Raw genomic sequence first — 22141 nt, forward strand, 5'->3', positions numbered from 1 at the left:
CCAAGAGCTGAGAGGCACTCGTTCATCGTTACTTTAAAAACTCTAGTGTACGAGTAATTAACCAACATACTTGTCTGGGAGAATTGCCGAAAGGACGAAGATCAGAATGATGATGTCCATGCTTCCTGCGGGCACCGGGAAGCTACTCAGCTGGTCAGTCACATCATGGACAAAAGCAAAACAGCGGGACGCATCATATTCTTCATTGCTCTGCCATAGAAAGATGGATAGAAAAAGGGCATAACTGAGAAGCTAAGGGAAGGGGCACAGATGAATCACTGATTTTTGGGGCAGAAGGAGGGGGGGGGGGGGAGGGTGAAAGAGCAAAAGCCATAAAAGGGAGTTGAACAAATGATGATCTATTTGGGATTCACACATAGAAAGAGAAGGAGAAACTGGGATGGGGGGAAAGGGCACCTATGGCATTTACGTGCAATGCCATGCAAAGGTTAATTCACAGGCAACATTGAGGGGGACTCATGAATTAAGAAAGAATGAGCTAAATGAAATTGAGAAAACCTACTATTTAACTTCACTTGGTAATGAGGACGTGCGAGGTGTCCAGCCAGTAACCTATTAGCAGAATTCAAACAAATATCCAGGCTGGCTCCATTTAAGCATTTTTTTAAAAAATAAATTCAATCGGGTTATTTGGCAAACGCTATTTTTTGAGGTATGTGTTAGGGAGATTTATAAAAATGTTATGCTCCGTCCTTTCTCCTACTGAGGCCCCCAACACTTTTTGCTAGACTTCTGGACCTTTTTCTTTCTATCCTGAATGAGTGGAGCCTTTTTCCACTCATTCATTCTAATTTGCTAACTTTTGGAACTCTGTTCTCTGTGGCTTACCTTTACTATGGAGTCTACTTTTTTCCATATCTCTTTTAAGGCATCTGTGTTTAACTTTTGCAGCACACAGCTCCTTATGGGCAATGTTGTTGGGAACACTTCGGGTTCTCCTTTGAGATGCTTATTTATCTCTACCAACTACAGTTCTTAAGGATAGAGAGATACTTTGCATCCCTCCAATAAGGGTATACTCTGAGATTAGCTCACACCACCTTATGTGGAGTGCTAAGGGCATTCCTAGCATCCCCCTTCTCTCTGCTCCTGTGACTTTTTAGTCACCTAGACAACCCTCCATTTATGGCTGCTGGCAGTGGATGTGTTCTACCAACTATTGTGCTATTTTCTTTTACTGCAGACTGTATTCACAGTCTGTTGTGCACAATAGGGTCACCTATGTTCTAACATGGTGGCTCCTTTCTTTTTGTACCATTTCTAGTGTGGTTGTGAGAGAGTGAGAGAGAGTGAGAGAGAGTGAGAGAGAGAGTGAGAGAGAGAGTGAGAGAGAGTGAGAGAGAGTGAGAGAGAGTGAGAGAGAGTGAGAGAGAGTGAGAGAGAGTGAGAGAGAGTCTGCTGCCGAGACATCCCGTTCAGAGTCCTGCCTTTCATCACCAGGCCATCGAATCCGGACACTGGGTTTGTCGCTGCCGCACAGAGGAGAATCCAGCCACAAACATTTATTCTAACCGAAAGTAATGAGGGGTGAAAAGGTATTGTTTACCGTAAACCAAGAAATCGCTCCAGAGTGTTGGAGTGCACGAAGAGGTGTCCAGGAAGCACAGTCTTACCAGTAACCCAACCTGTCAGCTTGTGTCCCTTTTGGGAGTCCTTTAACAGGGTCTCCATAGTTGTGTGAACTCTTGTAGTAGCCTTACCTAGAGACTGAAAATAGCCACATGACGTTTGCTGTTCTGCTGCTTCGTAAGACTTTGAGCCCTCACCAAACTGACTTTTACACAAAGTTAGGCATCAGACTTTTAAAGCTGTAGTTTGCCAGAAAAACATCTCTAGAACCTTAAGCTCTGCTCCTGCATGATTAACCAACCTTTTACAGCGAGTAGAGCGCTTGCTTTGACATCCGTGCAGAGCCTGCTACTGCAGGTTCGAATCCCGGCAGGGCCAAACTCAGCCTTTCATCCTTCTGAGGTCGATAAATGAGCACCACACACCGTGGGTAATAATAAGCAGCGCTCAGATACCTGAGGGTTCGTAGCGCTATATAAATACCAAATTATTATTATTATTATTATTAAAAGACTTTGGGCCTCATCAAGAGTTGGGCGGTAGCCCTTAAATGCAGCGGTAATGCTATTACCGCTGCATTTAAGGGTTGGACCAATCATGAGTTGGCCAGAAAGTTCAGAGTTTTACCTCCAGCTTTTTGCTGGAGGTAAACAGCTCTACTTTCCGCCCGCTTTCGGCGCTATTAGCGCCACACCAATTGTGCCGGCACTAATAGCGCCGAAAAACCCCATTGGGTCCAATCAACCCAATGGAGAATGGCAATTTACCTCCTTACTACTATTCGTGATCCAGCGCTAATAGCACCAAACCAAGTAGCGGTAATGTTGTTTGCGTTGGCAGTACCCCAGCGCAATTACTGCCAGGATATTGCTAACCTTGCGATGAGGCCCTTTATCTTATGTGGTTTCGCTGACTAAATGCAATTACTGTATATCTTTTGTACGCGAGTGTGCGGTCATACCGATAATACGGTAGAACTGTCATTAGTGTCAAACTCTGTACAATTGTACCGCAAGCAACTACCAATTAAGCAGTGGCCTTTGAAAAGTATTTGAATGTAATCCTATGTGTGTTGGTTAAGTGATTTAAGCATTTTAAGACATGCGTTGTGTAAATATAATAAATATATATTTTAATATAACTTTATTGCTGTTGTTCGGTAAGAATTGGTGGAGTCACCCTGTGGGAGACTACACAAGACTTATCTGCTTGGTATTAGGTAACCCAGCTTTTGGTACAGGCCTGTACTACACAAGTCAGTAGTGTGACTGAGCAGCCAGTCCTATCTCAAGATGGGTAAATGTGAGCTGTAGAGCTGTACAGATGAAATCAGTCAATACAAGTAACCAAGTAGCACTTACACTCAAGGTTTCAGTTATAAATAATTATTTAAAAAGGCAATTGACCGTAACAGTTCAGGTAAACTTTGGAATTAGTTTTCAGTATCAAGAAAGCTAGTGAATATTCTTTGGATATGTTAATGTTAAAGGTATTTGTACTGCACAGCGTCACCACTGCTGTGGTCCCCAGGCGCTCTGGCAGATCTGAAAAGGAGGGTGTCAAGATGGGGGAAGAGGGGAGGGGGTTAGTAGAGTGTAGTGGGAATAGGAAAGTGCGAGTTGTGATGTCCTGATGACCGCTTCAGTTCGGTTTGCACCGTTCGCTGAGCTGAAGTGCGGTTTTCTGATCGGTGCCAGAATTCCCATGTGCTGTTGTGACGGGTTATGTGTTGTTAGTCTGTTGCAATGCTTCATATGCAATGTTGACATGCTCTATAGATTTCTTCTACACCCTGAAGTGACTTCAATTACAAGGATACTATTTATATATTACACCAATATACTTTGTAGACGGAGTTGCAGAAAGGAAGGGTTAAGGAAAATAAAAAAGGTTAGAACACTTTCTTAGAAAATGCGAGGACAACTGAATCCTCCAATTATCTCTAGATAAGCCTTTGCCAGCATTAACAATATTCAACAAGCTACAACCTATGGAGGACAAGCAATACCAAAGTCAATGGATTTAGAAGGGTGCCTTTAGGGAGCCAGGACAGCCAAAGTCATTAGGACAAGTCTATGGTTCTGATGCACTTCTTGGATTAAAAGTCTGAGTTCAGATAATCACTGAAGACACACAAGCTGGTAGGCCTGTGCAAAGAGGAGTTGAAATCAACCCGGAAAGTTAAGCAAGTGCAAATCTCAGGTGAGAGAGCACGACTTAAGGCAAGAAGGTAAGTACCCTCAAGCCCAAACAGTACCTCTGGTTAAAAGTGGACCCGCTGGATTCTGTCTTGCTAGATACAGCCAAGCAGACCCTGGTTCCCGAGCCTCAGTCGTGGGCTCAAGAGGGATGATGCCTGAAGGGGTCTTGTGGCAGTACTCGGGAAGGTCGTCGGTAGCTACGGGCTCTCTTCGATTCAGCAGCACTTCGCGGTTTCAGCTCTTCACAAACAGCACCAACGCAGAATCGCAAAATGGTTACCTCCGGTTGGAGTTTCCTTGCAACCTCGGTCCTGCATTCTGGCGAGGGTATATTGGATCGGGATTTCCTGCTTCTGGAGTGTCCTGAAGAGGCTCCTGGAGCTTTTGGCCAGATTCGCTGCGCGGCAGACGTGGCACTCAGTTATGGACACTCGACCCCTGACATTGGGCTTCTGCAGCAACTGAGGCACAGCAAGTCGGGGATTGCACCAAAGTGGAGTACGTCTCGCGTTAAGTTGGTCCCACTAACCCAAGGGGAGAAGTCATTTCATCCAGAGCTTCTCTGTCGAGGTGAAACAGGAGGTCAGCACAGCAGCGGGGCTTCACCTGGCAATTCTAGGTCCAAGATGTTGCAGCAGGCTTCACTTCACGGTTTCTTCATCAGATGTTTCTTGCAGTGGTCGACTCTGCCTATAGTGCCAAGAACCTCACCTTTTCAGCAAGTTTTCCCATACATGCACATCCTAGGCTGCTAATCACACAGCATGGTGGCTGTCCTGCCGGCCAATCAGGATTGGTTTCGATCAGGCACCCCTAGAGACAAAAGGACAGGGGAGTTTCGGGACCCTCCCTCACATCCCGTCCAGATACACTGGAGCCAGGGGTGGGCTTCAGGGCTGAAGCCCACCAAAGGGAAAACACACAAAGGGCTCAAATCAGTCTCAACCCACGAAGTAAAAACCCAGAAAGACCTCACAAACAGAAAATGGCAAAAAAAAAAACAAAAAAAAAAAAAAACAACACGGGGGCCATTTTGACAAAATGGTCACCCATGGGTGCTTTACTGCAGCTGAAGGTTCAGCCTGTGGTAGAAAAGCACAATGGTAGGAAAGAGTAAACCACTGCCACAGCCATTTAAAGTAGCAAGGGTAACAAAAAGTATTAAAACATTACATGGGAAAGTAGGATAAGGGGCTACTAAGTAACCCACCAGCACTCCACATAAGATGGTCTGTGCTGTACCTACAAAGAGAAAAGTTAAGTAAGATGCATTTTAGCTTACTATTCTTGGGAACTGTTGTCCACCCAAGAAAAAGGTGTTTAAACTTAATTTAAACCCTGCACTGAAGGTACTGTGTGTCACCATACAAAAACCAGATGCCTATGGAGATTGTCAGACACAAAAAACAGTGAACAGACAAAATCCAAATCAGGGAAAAACACATGAGAGTGAGAAAAAGGTCACTCACTCCAGGGTTAAAATTAAAAATGTCCCAAGACCATCAAAAGATCTGGGGGTCTCCAAGGTTGAAGGGAATTAGCACAGAAATGAAAATTCTCCTTAACAGGTGTAAGTGAAGTGTTTCTTTGGACTACTGTACTAACTGGGTTCAGTGTACTGTGAGAAACCTGGAGGTGTCTCACCCGCTAGTCCCCGGAGATCTGTCATCCGGGTGGCCAGGACACGGCCATCGCTATTGGATCCAGTTCCTAGGGGGTGGACCCGTAGGGGAGGATCACCTGGATGGGGGGGGATAAGGGGTCTTCGGGGAGTAGAAGTGGGACTGGGACACTGTCCCCCTTCCTTATAACACCTTTTCCCCATCCTATCCGTAGGATATTTAGAAGCTCTACCCCCCTCCTTAACACTAGCGCCTTTTACCTGACATGTCCCAACAAAAGGGTCAGGCAGAGTCAGGCAATTGACAATAACTACACACACCAGACAGTCCTTTCCCTTCCCACAGGGATTAAAGGCGGAGCACAAGAGCACACTTTGAGCAAGGCCAAACGCACGAGGAAGCAGCTATTCCAGGACGGCAGTTCAAACGGAGGAGAAAGGTGGCGAGACCTGAAAGGACGTCAAGGAGGGAAGTGCCCTTGCCCTTTTCGACCCAGCCCATGAAGCCTCTGTGAAAGGAATCATAAGACTGGGAACTACAGCTAGCGTGTGGTGTAACAGATGTCGACGGTGCAAGGGTCCCTCCCGCACAGATAACCAAGGCGGGAGACACGCTTGCTACCGTGGTACCGTCCTTGACTCCAGAGACAAGAAACGCCAAGGAGTTCAGCACAGCCGGTGAGTCGGAGGGAGAACCGATAGTAAACCGGACTGTGTTGAGCGAAGGTTGCAAACGGCAACATGATATGAATTGAAAGAACTTATTAACAAATAACTTATTTGTTAATGAACTTTTAAAGCCCAGGGAAAGACCAGCTGAAGAGTGGTCATGGGCCACATGGGCGCCCATTCAAAAAGGATCTGGCTGTTCCCCTTTTGTTGAAACTACAAATACCAGCAGGCCCTAGTAGAGCCCGATTTAAGAGGTCAAAGTGGTCATACAAGGGTTGAGTAAAACCCCTTGAACAATCGGAAGTCGTTGACCCGTAGCCAAGAGGAAAAGCTAAGGGAAACGAATCCTGCATTGTGATAAAGAAAAGTGAATTGTGCATCTGGCAAATGTGAACCCGGCTGAGGGATGTCCACAGTGAATGATTGTTTAAAAAAAAGACATTGAGACTCATGAACACTACAGGTGAAAATATTTTGAGTGAAGGACGTTTTGTGAACCCGACGGAGGGAGGCTAACATTCAAGAAGGATTGGAGCCCGGTTGAGGGGGATGCAGGGGTGAAGAATCATCACCCAACGTAAAAAAGATTACAGAAAGGAACTTTTGTTTTGTTAATGTTGACACATCAGGCCCTTGGAGGCAAGGGACTTTGTATGAAAGAGACTTGGCCATAAAAGGTCCGGATATTGCTGGAAGGAACTGTAACCTCGTGCTGGCGAAGCACAGTTGTGTTTTGTGCTCCGGAGTCCCACCTTGTCCTGTGCTAAAAACATGGGGAAGGGAGACCCCAGCTATACCATCTTGACTTATCCTTTTGTGAACACTTCTTTCTTTTCTGGTGAACATTATCGCACACTATTCTGTAATTTAGCGGTAAGGATTGGCAATAGTTTTTTTTAGTATATGCCCTTTTTATTTGACAAGACGCCACTAGGACTGCCTTATTATTATTTGATGGTCCTAGCTTGCTCCAATCTTAGATTTACCTTTATCTCACCCATTTATACAGTTTAATAAACACCCTTGAACTGTGATCACATGTGTCCTTTACTGTTGCCACCATGAGTTCCTTACAGTACTTACCTACAGCTCACATCTTCCTCTTATGATAGGCCCGACTGCTCTGCCACTCTACCAAGGTTCCACGAGTAAGAGAGAGTATTGGGATAGTCTTATCAAGTCTTACCTCAAGTGGACTTTAGGAAAACTCCCCTAACAGTAGATTTTCTTTTTGCAACTTTCACGCCATAGTTTCCTATTGAACCAGATTCTTTTTGCTCTGTTTTTGATCCTGTCCTGACTTTTTGAGGAGCAGTATACCCTTCATCTTCACTACCCTTGCCTTTGGCTCACTTGTTATAGGGAAACTGATCAGTCCTTCAGACTATCAGTACTGGAAAGTTGGTTTCCCTTTTGAATTCTTGCATTGCCAACATTGCACACAGCATCTTAAAATGCAGTTCGATGAGGATTCTTTTGTTTAATTAAATGACTTAAAATGGTTTACAATATTGAAAACCTTTAGTCGTAGCTTGATACAGAAGATGAGAAAAATAGAATTCTTTGTGGCCTAATCATGTCCTTTACTTACTGTTTTTTCCAGTTTTACAGAGATTTGTAGCAAGAATTTGGTCAGGCCCAGTATGATATGAGTTTTATCTCTTTCTATTAGGATCGTCCAAGTTCAGGTGAGAATTGGTGGTCCATAGCATGCTACCATTGCTCCCATTTCTTGTGTTCTTTCCTCATTTAACATCGGGCAGCTAAGGACCAGATGTTTTAGTGACTCTCCCACCCTTTCTTCCTTACGCAGTCTGCATAATGCATCGCTCTGGTGTCTCATTCTTCCATGTGCCCATCGAATTTGAGATGCAATATTTAGTCAAAAGCGCATGTATTGCTGTCTCAAGAACCAGTTTGGGAAGATTTGAATATACTTCGGAAGTTCATTTAATTTTCGAGATCCAAACCAATAGTCCTCTCTGTTTTTGTAATTCTAGATTTCTTCCAGTGTCCCTATTCAATCGTTGGCAAATAATTTCATCCTGATCTTCCCCGGCTCTCGCGTCAACATTTCTTTTGATTCATTCAGGTCAGTAATCATTCTATCACAGATTGTTTGCCATTCCTTAAGTAGTTTTTCCCTAGGAACTGCCATTGCCTTTTTTAACATCATGAAAACCCCCTTCATTGGTTTTTCAAGGGATTTGCGGTATAACAATAACGACTTCCATCTGGCAATTGCTTTTAATGATGTCAACACCAGTTCTCTTCTCACAATGGGAATCATTGTCCTTTTAGGCAGCCCCAACACATTCTGCCAAAACAGACCTTCTAATCTTGGCCAAATGCTCTCAGGTAACATAAAAGAAGCTTTCAGTCGGTAGAAGGAAATCAAGGGGATTAATGAGAAGCCACAGTGTTTCTTTAGAATGACTTTTCCCATGGCCGCCAGGCCTTTAGCTTTACTTCGTAGTTCGATGAGGATAGGTTAGTATCCCCTTACTTTTTTCTGTGCCTAAAGACAAGCTGGAGAGAGCAGTTACATTTTTAACGTGTTTGCATTATTTTTGGTGTGTGCATTTGTGCTTACCGCATATGGGTACTAAACGTGGCTAGTGCACTAAAATAGCCATGCCACGAGATTTCTGCATGTTCTTTGGCCATATTGGAGTTTATCGTTCTTCCTGCTTTCACAGGTCAGGAAAGTCCTTATAAGGTCACGCTCTTGCCTGGGAAAGTGGGGGCTGGGATGGTCTAGTCCCATTTCGACATCCTTGGTGTCAGAAATTCTGCTTGTGGGGTAGATGTGAAACCAGTTTTGAAACCCCCAATTGGACAACTACTGGCTGTTTCAATGATGCAGATCCTTACCATTGGTGGGCTTGGACTTCCTGCCAGCTAGGATTTTGGAGAAGAGGACCACCTCTGCAGCTATTCTTCAGCTCTACGTTGCAGCCAAGAATCGAAGAGCAGACCGAAGAGACTCCTGAAGTGGCCCTGCATCCCTTCCATTGTCCAGCCTGGTGAAGCCCTGCTCCTCTGCCTGGTCTCTGAAGACCATGAGCAGTGCTTCAGCCCTTGGACTAGTGGGACCAACTAGTCTCAATGCCTTTCAAGGGTCCAGCCCTTCAGCAATGTCCTTGGAATGCCCGGTGGACTGACCAGCTCTCTCATGGGATGCCTTGCCAGAAGTGTCACTGTTCTGCGATCAAGTCCGGAACTTTGGTGGTCACCAGCTTGTGCCATAAGTCACCTTCTCCCCTAATTCCAGCTTCTTATCTTCAAGGGAACCTGTCCTGGAGCAGCTCTTGTGAATGCGACTGGAAGAGCAGTCGTTGCCTGCAAACGGTGACCATTGCTGGAACTCGCATTCCTCGATTCAGTGGTGTCCTATGGAGGCCTGCATCATTGTATTTTGCATTTCCTCAGCGACAGCGGTTGCACCCGACTGGAAGAATCCTCAAATCCACAACTCAACACCTCTCACCCTAACAAAGGGTGGAAAATTGAGCCCCCATTGAACTCCAGACGCTACACAAAGACATCTGGGAAATGGGGAAATCAGGGTCAAATGGGAGGGGGCGGGGGGGATTAAGTAAGTATCAGGGTGCAGCCCCCCCACACCCTGTCCTCCATAGGATAACATTACAAACAAGTCCCTTTGTCTCCGGCTCTGCACCCCACTCACCTTTGGTCATCGTATGTGGTTCAGGTATCCTGCCCCTGGGTTAACCTTAGGTCTGGCAGAAAGAAGAGATCATACCTGTCTTCTGGTAAATTGTTGAAGAACTTTAATAGTTTGAAACTAATCACCACCACAAGCCCATTGCATCCTTTTAACAAGAAGACCGCTTACCTTTGACTTTTGGGCACAAGGCCTCGTTCATTTTAGGGTTTGGACTTCTAAAGCTAGGATACTGAATTTCTGACCAATTCCCATCATTTTAATGCATCTACAGTACTTACCTGCTTTGCTTGATAAGTTATTTGATGATGTCTATTAAGTGAATATAATGGTGATTGTATACATGTGTATTATAGAGTGTTGTGTGATAGTGCTACCTGCTAGTTTCACTTTTCAGTGTGTTCTAAAGGCCTAAAATAAATAACACTTTTTATAACAGACTGTCTAAATTGAATTATTGTGTGGACTCATTGGGGGATCCTGACCCCACTCGCACTCTCCTGCAACTAAGCCTTGACTGCTCATCCACGTACCATGTTTTGGCTTACATCTCAGAGCTTGCTGCTGATCAAAACTAGGATGGCCTCCTAAAATCTGTCCACCAGGCCATGTTGTAGAAATACATCTTAACAGTACGTTAGCTCCTTTTCCACACAAGCTAAGCATACATATTAGAATTCCTTGAACCACAACACCCAATAGTGACAAGCAGTCACCTTAAGACAATTGCGCGGTGCAACTTACCTTGACCAGGTCCACAGCCGTGCTGGAGAAGTCACAGCAGTACACAAAGAGGCCATGGTCACTATTGAAAACAGACACCACATCAAATGTTAATACGTTTCCCTTTAATCAAAAACTGAACATCACTTCCTTCTTTACAGTACGATTTCTTGCGTCCACCTCAGTTATTAAGAATATTTTAAATTAGTAATGGAGCCAAATAATTCACCCTCACCATCTGCCCCCGGCCCACCCTATTTAAAAACATTGCTCTAATAAAACACTATTTTGGTAACCTGGTATGGACCACTTGATATTCATATGGAATGTTTAGATTTGGCACCAGAGAGAGTCTGTGTGGTGAGAGGGTTACTCCTGCATATTGAAAGGCGATTTATACACACAGCGGGAACGGGTGCATCCAATGAATCAGCAGTCATTTTATTACATACGTCTGTAAATCCATTTCTTCTTTTCTTCTAAAGTATTGGGCTAGTTCTGGTCACAGGATGGAGGCACATAGGGGAACAGTTAGACTACCAAGTAATGTATGCATGACAGTTTGGAAAAGGGAAAAGTGCTTGGTGGGTGTTGCACCCTTGATGGGCCTGTACGGTAGTCCCTCATCCAGTCCCACTCCAGTTTCACCATTACCTCCCAAAGGTCCCTGTATGTTATAAACATCATGCTCTCCTTCCTTATCAAAGATGCAGGGTTGCGAAGAACGAATTGTGGTTCCTTACTCTTTGCACTTGAGGCAAAGGACAGCCAGAAGATCTAGAAGAATTCCCCCAGTGCAGCCCTGCTGGGATCACACGCTTCAACAGACACTCTGCTCATCTAACTTAAGTCCACACAGAAACCTGAAACAGAAGGTCAAATGAGGCTTCGGGACCCCATTACCTTGGAGAATGTGTCTGCAATTACGGTAGGCAAAAGGTTTTTTGTGTGGAGGTTTGGAGTTACTACATAATACCCAACCCATATATTGCTCAGTTACAGAGCTGTTAAGGGTGCAAAACAGCCAGAATATAGACGGTCCAATAGACAGGCTTCAGAGATCGGGAAGGAGCCGTTCCAGTACGCACAATGCTATAGAGAAAACCCCAAAGGATAACAATGGGCTAGGAGGATAGCTCAGGGGCGACGCGTTTGTCTTGGAAGCAACAGAACGCAGCGCAATAAAGGTTCAAATCCTGATCCCGCACTTAGAGACTGGTCTCTGGTGTTAAGTGTTTTGGACAAGATTAATTAACATATTAGACCTGCATTAAAAATATTGGACACTTCAAATACAAATGGAAAGGCTGGCCTCTTCCAGAAGCTGTTAATTGTCATTGGCATTACCACAGCAGATCATCAGGCAATCTGGAGCAAGGGTGAGTTCCCTATTTCAGGCGTCTACGTTCCACAGGTGTCACTTCATGGCTTGTACTGTGACATCAATCAAAAGAAGAGAAATCACCAACGTCTTCCCCACTTGAGCAGAACACGCTCTAACAGATGGGGTCTTCATTACATTTGATCGCAAACTAGATTTTGGAGAAAAAAATCCTTGTTGCAAAACATTTTGTGTTTCCAAAAGGAGGTTCTTAATACAATAGATGGCAAAAGAGATTTTACAGCATTTTGACTCGGAAGGATGCATAATATCCCCCTTCTCTCTGCTCCTGTGACTTTTTGGTTACAGTGACAAACCTAAAGTTATGGCTGTTGGGAGTGGACGTGTTCCACCAACATTTATGTTATTTTCTACCGCAGATTGTATTCACAGCCTCGGTTATGCACAAAAGGGTCACCTATGTTCTAACATGGTGGCTCCTTTCTTTGTTCACCATTTCTTGTGTGGTTGTCCTTTGTTAGCCCTTCTACCATTCTGGGAGGGGGAGGACTGAATGTGAGTTTTGCCTTTGGCAGGAACACTTGGGTTTCTCCGCCTAGGCTCCTGTGTGTCTGACGGCAGAAAGCAGGGGAGGAGTTAAGACTCCCCGATCATTGTCTGCCAGAGTTCCTGAATGGATCCAGTTCCCACTGGGGGGCTGGTTGTCCTGATCGCACAGCCTACCCGCCCCTTTCTGTAAACTGCTGGGAGAGTTTGCAGAGGAGGGAATGGGAAATCCGAATAAAAGGTGAGGTTCCTGAGACAGAAGGCAAATCGACTACTGGAACAGAAGATCTGAAGCTGAAGACGACCAGAGACGCCCGCAGACCCTTCCAGTAACCCTGAATTGACCACTGCTGTCCTGACCCAGTTTCTTATCGACAGAGGAGCTCCGAAGAGCATGACTCCTTCCCTTTGGCTGGTGGGAACAGCCATCCCTGAAGTGCTGTGACCTTCCAGGACTGTAACCTGCGAATACCAAGGGACCGCCGACTCATTTGCAGTGCAATGTCATTGCGTGGACTAATCCACCCAGAACTTTGGTGAGCTCCAGTTGGACCTTCTACGGCATGCTCCCACTCATCCAAGTCCCCTCACCAGAGTCCAGGACTCCAGAATCGAGGAAGATCGACTGGGTGATAACCGTTCATTGTTGGAGCTGATCAAAGGCCCCATAAACGCAGACCAACACAGGAGACCGAAGAAAGACTTGCTGAGGGTCCTTTGTCGTGACTGCTTCTGCGACACCCCATTCAGAGTGCTTCCTTTCATCACCAGACCGGAGGAATCAGGAGAACGGGTCCGTCGCTGCTGCACAGGAATGAATCCAGCTACACTTTCTTCAACCGACCTAATGTACTGTGGGGTTAAAGTTAGAACTTCACCTCAAGCCGAAAAAAGTCGCTCTGAGTGCATTATAAAGTGTTTGGGTGTCCACCCATACCTCTGGCCAAGGCTTAGCAGCCTGTGCTTCTTTAGGGCATCCTTTGCAGGGTCCCTATAACTTGTGTATCTACTAAAGCAAGGAACTTTGCCTTTTCTGCTGCTGCATAAGACTTTTGCTACCACCCTACACAGACTTTGATGAACTCTTGACTAGTTAGGGATCTGACTAACGCATTAGGAGCCTTGAAAAGTGTTGCAGAGAAATATCTTACAGCAAATAGTGTTGAATAACCCTCCTTTTCCTTCCTACAGACCCGGTAGAGCTGTCATTTGGTGTAACAATTGTAAGCGCAAGCAACTACTATCAAAGCAGTCACCTTTTAAAAGTATTGATGATATTTTCTTCGTTTATTGGTTAGTCTAATAGAGTATTCACTTTCCTGCCTTGTTTATATAAGATAAATGTACATTTTATTATAACTGTCAGTGTGTAAGAGTTTCTTTGGGGATTGTGTTGACTGGGTTCAGTGTACAGCTCACATCCTCCTCAAAAGATGGGCCTGGCTGCTCTCCCATTCTACCAATCCTTCGGGTAGTACAGAGTTTTAGTAAGAGTTGGGGACCTGTACAGCAAGGGATAGTTTTATAGAGTCTTCCCTCCAGGTGGACTTTAAAAAACTCCCCTAACACCAACGCTCCCGCTTCCTGGCTCCTGCACATGCGTGCATGAGCCGGCTCCCGTTTGTGCTACGTGGGAGCTGGAGCGCTGGGAGGAGACAAGCTACAGGACCGGGCAGAGGGTAGGTTTATGTTATTTAGATATGTGCATGGATGCATGTATACTTGTGTTTTGAGTGAGTGTATGATGATGGGTGTTTGTGTGAATGGGCGAGTGCATGCTGTGTGTGAGATGAATGTTGTGTAGTGAGAGTATGTGTGTGTTTGTGCTGGGCCAGGGAGCTGATTTTGGCAATTGGGGGGGGGGGGGGGGGGGGAGTGGAGGTTGGGGGGGATGAAGGCTGTACAAAAACAGCATTCAAAATCTGTTCATGTTCTGTGGCGTTGGGGGGCCGATGGGACAGGGATCTTATTTGTTTACTGGACAGCTATAATAGATTTCCAGTAAAAAATAAATACCATGCCTGCCCTCTGGTTTCTCTCAGCGCGAGACAGACAGACACACAGACACACAAAATCACAGGGGGCCAGGCATGGTATTTTATTTTACTAAACATCTATGATAGAGGTCTAGTAAAAGAAATACCATGCTTGCCCCGTGGGCCCCCAGCGCCTGGCATACACACAATCACATTAATTGTGTCCGTGTGTGTAGAGCAGGGGACCCAGGTGGCAGGCATGTCATTTTAGTGGACATCTATCATAGATGAATGCGTGTGAGGTGCTGAGGCGCAGGGGCAGGCATGGCATTTCTTAGTGCATATGCCCAGTAAAGAATGCCAGGCCAGTCCCCTGGGATTCCTAGCGCCTCACATGCAATGTCATGCCTGACCCCCAAACCCTCCCAGCCCCTTGCATGCACACATAACTGATTATCTGTGCACGTGAGGCACTGGAGGGCACGGCGGCAGGCATGTCATTTATTAATGGGCATCTACAAAAGATGCCCAGTAACAAAAATGCCATGCCTGGACCCCCTAGCACCTGCACGCACACAATTGATTGTGTGCCTGCGAGGAGCTGGAGGCCATAGTGGCAGGTATTGCAGTATCCCAAGCAGGGATGAGGAGTGTTATGTAGTTAGACTGGCATTAAATGCAGTCAGCCTAGCCTTTTCGTATTGTGGTAGGACATTTTATATTGGACAGCTTTGATAAATCAACCATGATCAATGTTATTACAAAGCTAGACTGGCATTTTTATGCAACCAGTCTAGCCGTTTCCTATTGTGGCATGGCATTTTGTATTGGGCATCTTTGATAAAGCAAGCACGATAAGTGTTATTATGTAGCTAGACTAGCATTTTGGTGCAGCCAGTTTGGAAATGTTTTCTTACTGTGGCATGCATTTATAACTGTAAAGGCAAGTGAAGTATGTTCTTACGTGGGCATACTGCCATATATTGGCAGAACAAGCATCGATTTGTTTCCTTATAGTATCATTATTGGCATTATGCGTCAAACTTCAGCATGTTCTCATATGGGAATACTTGCATATTTTGGTGCAGCCATTATAGAAATGTATGGGCACAGCCAGTGTGAAAATGTTTTAAAGGTTCACACCTATTGTGGGCAAAGGCATCATGAAAATTTGTTCGAGAAATGCACCAGTGCACTGTTGGCGACTTGAATCTTTTGGGATTTGAGTTGCCCTACAAAACCAATTACCAACTGTTTTGCTTTTACCACCTTTTTTAAAAAAAATTGTGCTCTAAAATGCACCATTTTAACCCATTATTTTTAGAACACCCCTCCACTTTCACCAGCCGCCACTGAATGCGGCCATGCAGTTGCATGAATAAAATCACTCTGCACTATTTCCTACAAGACTATCAATCCTGTTTCCAACTACAATGTATCAAAGAGACTGCCAAACTCAGTTTCTGGTGAAGCTCTAAACATTTTGGACAAAAGGGACCCTTGCTTAGTTATCCCATCTACTGCCTTCGATACTGATGGTTCCATGTGTTGATATCCCCGCAAAAATATTGCGATACAAAAATATTGCCATATTTTTCCAGCGATATTGAGCCATGGACCCTGTGGGGGACACCCCCGCTCCCACAAATTATCCCCCCAAAAATATCACCTATGGCGAGACAAAAGACCATATTTACAGTGATATTTTTGGTGGAGATAATATGTAGGAATACCATACTGATCAGAATGAATCCCCCCTAAACATGTGCATGGATTTCAGCAAAACCGTCCAGCTGTGGCCCGCTGCATACCTCTCCGACAACGACCAATTCATCCAGATAGGCCCAACAGATTCCAGCACTGTTCACGGACTGACAGGGACAGCCAGCCAGCCAGCCAATCACCTTTGGGTGCATTCCTGTAACCAAGGGGATTAAGCACAGGGAGTTTCAGGGACCTCCCTCACTTTCTGCCCCTGCCAGACATACTGGAGCCAGAGGCAGGCTTCACCCGTGAATCCCACCAAAGACAAAACGAACAAAGGGACCAAACCTGGTTTGGCGCGCAGAGTAAATCTCAAGAAGGACCTTTCCAGCAAGAAATGGCGAAAAAAGAAGACCAGGGCCATTTTGACAAAATGGGCACCCATGGGTGCCTTACTGCAGCTACGAATGCAGCCCGCGGTAAAAACACACAAAGGTAGTAAAAGGTAAAACCACTGCCACCAGCCATTAATTGTAGAAAGGGTAACACAAAATTGTTACATGAGAAACTAGACAAAGGGGATATTAAGTAACCCTTCCAGCATCCAATTGTAAGATAGTGTGTTCTGGGTTTATAAAGTTACAATTGTAAGTAAAGTCAATTTCACTTTACTGCTCTTGGAAACCGTAGTTTATCCAAGAGAAGGTATTTAAACCTTTGGGAAATCTAAGAGACTTCCCTGTGCCACTGCACTGAAGGTGCTCTGTGTCACTATGCAGAGTTTGTCAGACTCCAAACCCAAAAAGAAACAGTGTTGAAGCAAAGAAAAATACATGAGAGTGGGAAAAGTGTCTCACTCCCTACAGGTTAAAAATGAAAAAGTCCTACAGTCCAGCAAAAATGCTGGGGGTCTCTAAGGTAGAGAGGAATTAGCACATTTCTGAGAATTCTCCCTAACAGGGTTGAACTGAGGTGCAAGAGGTACGGGGCTTACTATGTAGGAGGCTAGGCAGCGCCCACAAGTTGCGCTGCGCTTTATGTAGATTTTATATCTAAAGCCCTGCATTCAATCAAACTGATGCCTGGATTAATCATATTGCAGTACTATTGCAGAGCAGGAATTGTCTGAGCAGCAACCACCCGACATATTTCAAGACTGGATGGCACAACATAGGGAGTTTGAGGTCCCAGAATTAGCACGGGGTAGGTGTCCATTAGACCAAGAAAGTAATATTCATACTCCTGGTGTAACTTTAGGAATGAACAAGTGAAGGCCAAAGAGCGAGGTGGTCGTTTGGTGTTATTTGACTGGCCTAAGGAAACAGGTGTGATTTGGCACGAAGTGGGTGGAAATTTAAACCTGCGGAGCGGTGAGGGTTTCCATTGTGTACTGTCGGAAGCAATTAAAGGGACCCTATAGCCGTGCGGCGTCGGTAACGATCAGGGTACTTCAGGGAAAGTGGTCCACCTAGGGCATCAAATCAACCCCGGACTGAGTACATCAACAAATGATACCAGAGATCAGTGTGCGTGTTGGTACTGTTAAAACTGTGCACAGATCCTAAACTGTTACTCCATAAGACCAACTATCAGCGCTTAAGATTCCATCTTTGCAACAAAAGGCTGGAGGGGCGAGCTGGCAACCTTGTCACTACAGATTTCTCTCATAAACATCCCAGAATAGAGCAAAGAACCAGTGGAGGGGGTTCCTAACCCCAAGCTCCAGAAGAAAAAACAACAAGGGGCACTTCTGAAATTATGATGAAAAGAAGGAGACACAGGACCTCTATCAGTATCGAAGATACCAGAGCAGGATTCAACAACTGAAGTAATCAAACAATGGGCCTCATTACAAGTTTGCCGGTCCGGTAACTATGGTACCAGTAAGCTTGCCGGTACTGCAGTTACCGGACCGGCAAACTACGAGTTCTGCTCGCGGGTCCCTTTTCGCCCGCCAGGTCGGACCTGGCGGGCGGACCGGCACCCGCGAGCAGATGCACCGGCACCATTCTGAATGGTGCATCCGGCTTACCCATTCCCATTGAGCCCTATGAGGTTCAAATGGGAATGGGGAGCATTTTTTACAGGCGCACCGGAATGGGCAAATACTGGGTCTGGCGGGGCCGTAATGACCCGGTAATTGTCCATTCACGGGCACTGGTAAAATGTGCAAGTTCGGCGACAGTCTGCCGGTTTTACCGGCAAGACTACCGCCGAACTTGTAATGAGGCCCAATATTTCAACGATTTTAAGGATCAAATGACGGAAACGCTCCAAGCACAACTCGCTCTCATAAGAGCAGAACTTGCAATCTTTACAAGAGGTGAAAAGTGATATCAACGACCCGTCAGAGCAAATTGAAACAAACGAGACAGTGATCCAAGAGATTGTGGAGGACAGCGGAGGCTACAGGACGGTGGGAGATAGGACTAGGAGCTGGAGTGTAGAGATGGGAGAGAAATCGGGAGGGATGAGACGGCGAGAGAGCGCGCGACAGGTGAAAGTGAAGAAAAGGTTGTGAGACAGTCATTTGAAGGAAGGCGCCAGGGCAAAAGAAATATACCCCACTAGGCGGTACCAAGTCAAAAATATAGTTTTATTTTGACCGATACCAAAAAAGATCGATTTATAAAGACCGCTCTATGACCATGTAGAGCGTCTTTCTAAATCAAACTGTCAGGGGTTTGGGTGGAGGGGTTGCAGGGGTTTTTGGATTGGGTGGAGATTGCGGGGGGTTTCCCCCGCATATATGACCTAATTGACCTTCTAAATTAGGTCAATTCTCCCGAGAATTGTGAAAAGGTCAATTAGTATATAACCCTTTGGCTGTGTCCTTTTTCCACTCTGAGGCCAACACAAAATCGACTGGAATAAATAAGTCTTTTTCATGTGCGACCTTTAGAAAAATGACATAGAACCGCTAGGTCACCTAGAAGTCCCCGACGGAGTTCGATAAAGAAGGCTACAAACTTTAGGTTTCCCTAAAGTAGGGCTAGGGTAGACAGAGTTTACCTGGCTATAGTGAGAATCTGTACTGTCTTCATATCTTTTTAAGTAGGCAGCTTAGAACAAGGGAAAGGATATAGGGGACCCTCTTTCCCAACCTGGACCCTGAAATGGCTCGTTTTGTACATATTTGTATAACAAAAGTGGAACACCTATTTCTTTTGTCACAAAATGTATAATTGTGTCACACTTTTGAGGGGCAGGCACATGTCCCTGCTACAGAGTAAACCAAGGCACCCTACAGGCTCACCCATCCTTTTCTCTATTGTAATCCAAGATAGGAATTCCCTTTTTAGCTGTAGAGTAAAATCGGAATGCATATAGGCTTTCATCCCAACCTTTTCAGACCATCATAAAACCTGTTGATATCAATTCCTGGTGCCAAGTCTTTTGTCGATTTTCTGAGTGTCAAGGTGGTTAAAGGTTTTTTTTAGTAATATATATATATATAGCGCATGTGAATCTAAGCACATACAATCCTCAGAAATGCTATAACGGTGAGTAATGCATGTCTTCTGATGCTTGTGGATCTGCTTAGAATCGCATGCTCTGCATAGACTTGCGAGCAGTACCCAGAGAAGGTGGTGGGATGTGTTAAGGAACAGTAGCTAAGAGATGTCTTAGCACCGCTAGTCCCACCTGAGAATCAGACCTCGAGTGTGTATCCAGGCAGTTTTGTTGTGTAAAGGTGTGTACAGAACTCCAGGTTACTGCTTTGCAAATGGCATCTAGAGAAAATTTGCATTTAATGCTATGGTAGCCCCTGTGCCCGAGTGGAGTGTGCTCTAGGCGTGAAGGGTAGATCTCTCTTAACAAGAGAGAAACAGTGTCATGCAGTTTACGATCCACTTGGAAATAGCCGGTATAGAGACAGGGTTCCCTTCTCTACCAGCTACCACTGAAACAAAGAACTGGGTTGTTTTCCTTAATGGCTTTGTCTTTTCCAGATAGTAGCTAACCACTCTCCTTAGAGCCAGTGTGTGGAGGCTTCTTTACGCCACCTTAGTGGGCTTTTAGAAAAAGGTGGGTAGTTACATGGAACTTTTAGATAAATTTGGGCGCAAAGCGAGGGTGTGTGTGCGCAAAACCACCTTGTCTTTGTGAATCGTGACGAATGGGTCCTGAACTGAAAGGGCCTGCAGTTCACCAACTCTACTTATAGAGGCGATCACCACCAGGAAGGCGGTCTTGTAGGTGAGTGCTTTAAGGCTAGCCTTGTGCAATGGTTCAAAGGGAGGTCCCATTAGTCTGGTGAGATCATCATTCAGGTCCCACCCAGGAGCTGGGTTGGAGATAGAGGGATGAAGTCTCTTTACCACTTCCATAAAGGCTTTAATTACAGGAGGTTTCAACCATGAAACCTTGCTCTGGAACATGGTGTATGCCGAAAGCGCGGCTAAATGGACTTTGAGAATTGAAAACCAGTCCTGAATCTAACAGGTCAGTTAGGTAAAGGGCGATATCTTTAAGTGAGCAATCAATAGGATTGATGCCCTTGACATTATACCAGATAAAGCACTTCCACTTGCTGGAGTACCAATGTCTGGTGGTAGGTTTCCATGCCTCTCTGAGTATATCCATGCATCTAAGGGAGCTGAAGGTGCCCAAACTATGACCTCAGGAACCAGGGTGCTAAGTTTAGAGTTTGAGGGCATGGATGTAGTGTCTATCCCCGATCTTGAGACAACATGTTGTACGGGCACGGTAGCTTCCTGGGAGGGGTGACTGATATTGCCATGAGATGGGAGAACCAAGGTTGGTGGGCCCAAATAGGGGCCACCAGGATCATCGTGACTGGTTTTTGGTGCATCTTGTACACTATTCTGTTGAACAGGGGGAATTGAGGGTACGGGGGGAAAGGCGTAGACAAATCTCCCGGATCATGTTATCCAAAGACCGTTCCCCTTGGAGCGGTTCTGTGGGTACCTGGAGGCGTAATCTGGGCATTGGGCATTCTCCAGAGTGGCAAATAAGTCGATCTCTGGGAAGCCCCATTCTGCGAAGACAGAGAAAATGTCCTCCTGTAGCCGCAACTTGAGCTCTATGGGTAGGGGGTTGGGCGGGGGGGGGTCTCTGCTGAGTACATCTGCCAGAAGATTGAGTTCCCCTGGAACATGTTGTGTGAGGAGGAACATGTGTTTGAGTACCAACTTCCAGAGGTTTTGGGACAGTTTGGACAGCCCTACAGAGTGAGTGCCCCTTTGTTTGTTTAAGTAGTACATGGCTGTAGTACTGTCCGTGAGGATTAGAACAGTTTTCCCCCGTAGGTGTTTCTGGAAGGCCTTCAGTGCCTTGAACACTGCTAGCAGTTCCAACAGGTTGGTGTGAGTGGATGCTACTGCTGGAGACCACATGCTGTGTGCCGTCTTTTGAAGAAAGTGAGCTCTCCACCCAGTCAGAGATGTGTCTGGTGAGAGTGGCTTCCACTGCACGGGTGCTGAAGGTTTTTCCCTGCCGAAGGTTTTCCCTTGACCACCACTGCAGAGACTGGACGAGGGCCGCCGAGACAACCACTAGATTGTCCCACTGGCCGCCGGCGTGACACCACTGGCTCGATAGCCACTCTTGCATGGGGTGCATGCGCAGACGAGTGTGAGGAACTAGGTATACAAAGGAAGCCATCATCCCCATCAGTCTCATGGCTTTGCATACAGTCACCTGGTGACTGACTACATAGTGTCATGATTTCCCCCGGTAGTGTTGGTGGCAGTTGGTCTAAGAAGGTAGCTGAGTGGCGCAAGAACAGCTATTCCCAGGCAGTTGCCCCTATCAAGATGGCCCCCAGGTTGGGATGTTTAACTGTACACAACATGGCCCCCGAAGAGCCTGATATTCAAGAATCCTTGGTGGTCTAGTGGTGCTGGGTGGGCCCAGGGTATATAAACCCCGCCCTGGGCCACACCCATGCTTAGTGTTTTCTTTGGCTGGGGATCAGCGTGACGCTTGCTTGTTACCGGCTCTTCCTACCTGTTCCCCGCGTGCATCCAGCTTCAGGACTTCAGCGCTTCTAGTAAACAGCTCCAGCACACGGCCGTACCTGTATCCCATCTCGGGTGTGTGCGAATTCGTCCG

At 45.8% G+C, this 22141-nt stretch overlaps 1 protein-coding gene across 1 annotated transcript in view; it reads right to left on the reverse strand.

Moving 5' to 3' along the window:
- The window catches only part of METTL2A (methyltransferase 2A, tRNA N3-cytidine), a 224811-nt gene that overhangs the window by 97826 nt on the left and 104844 nt on the right, over positions 1 to 22141 (reverse strand). Inside the window, exons 5-6 of the mRNA XM_069634153.1 lie at positions 10517 to 10577; positions 71 to 210 (exon numbers count right to left, since the gene is read on the reverse strand). Of these exons, the coding sequence (XP_069490254.1) occupies positions 71 to 210; positions 10517 to 10577 (201 nt within the window). The remainder of the gene's footprint in view (positions 1 to 70; positions 211 to 10516; positions 10578 to 22141) is intronic.

This window comes from Ambystoma mexicanum, chromosome 13 (genome assembly GCF_040938575.1).
Source record: "Ambystoma mexicanum isolate Mex_15411 chromosome 13, UKY_AmexF1_1, whole genome shotgun sequence".
In the NCBI taxonomy this organism is placed as follows: Eukaryota; Metazoa; Chordata; class Amphibia; order Caudata; family Ambystomatidae; genus Ambystoma; species Ambystoma mexicanum.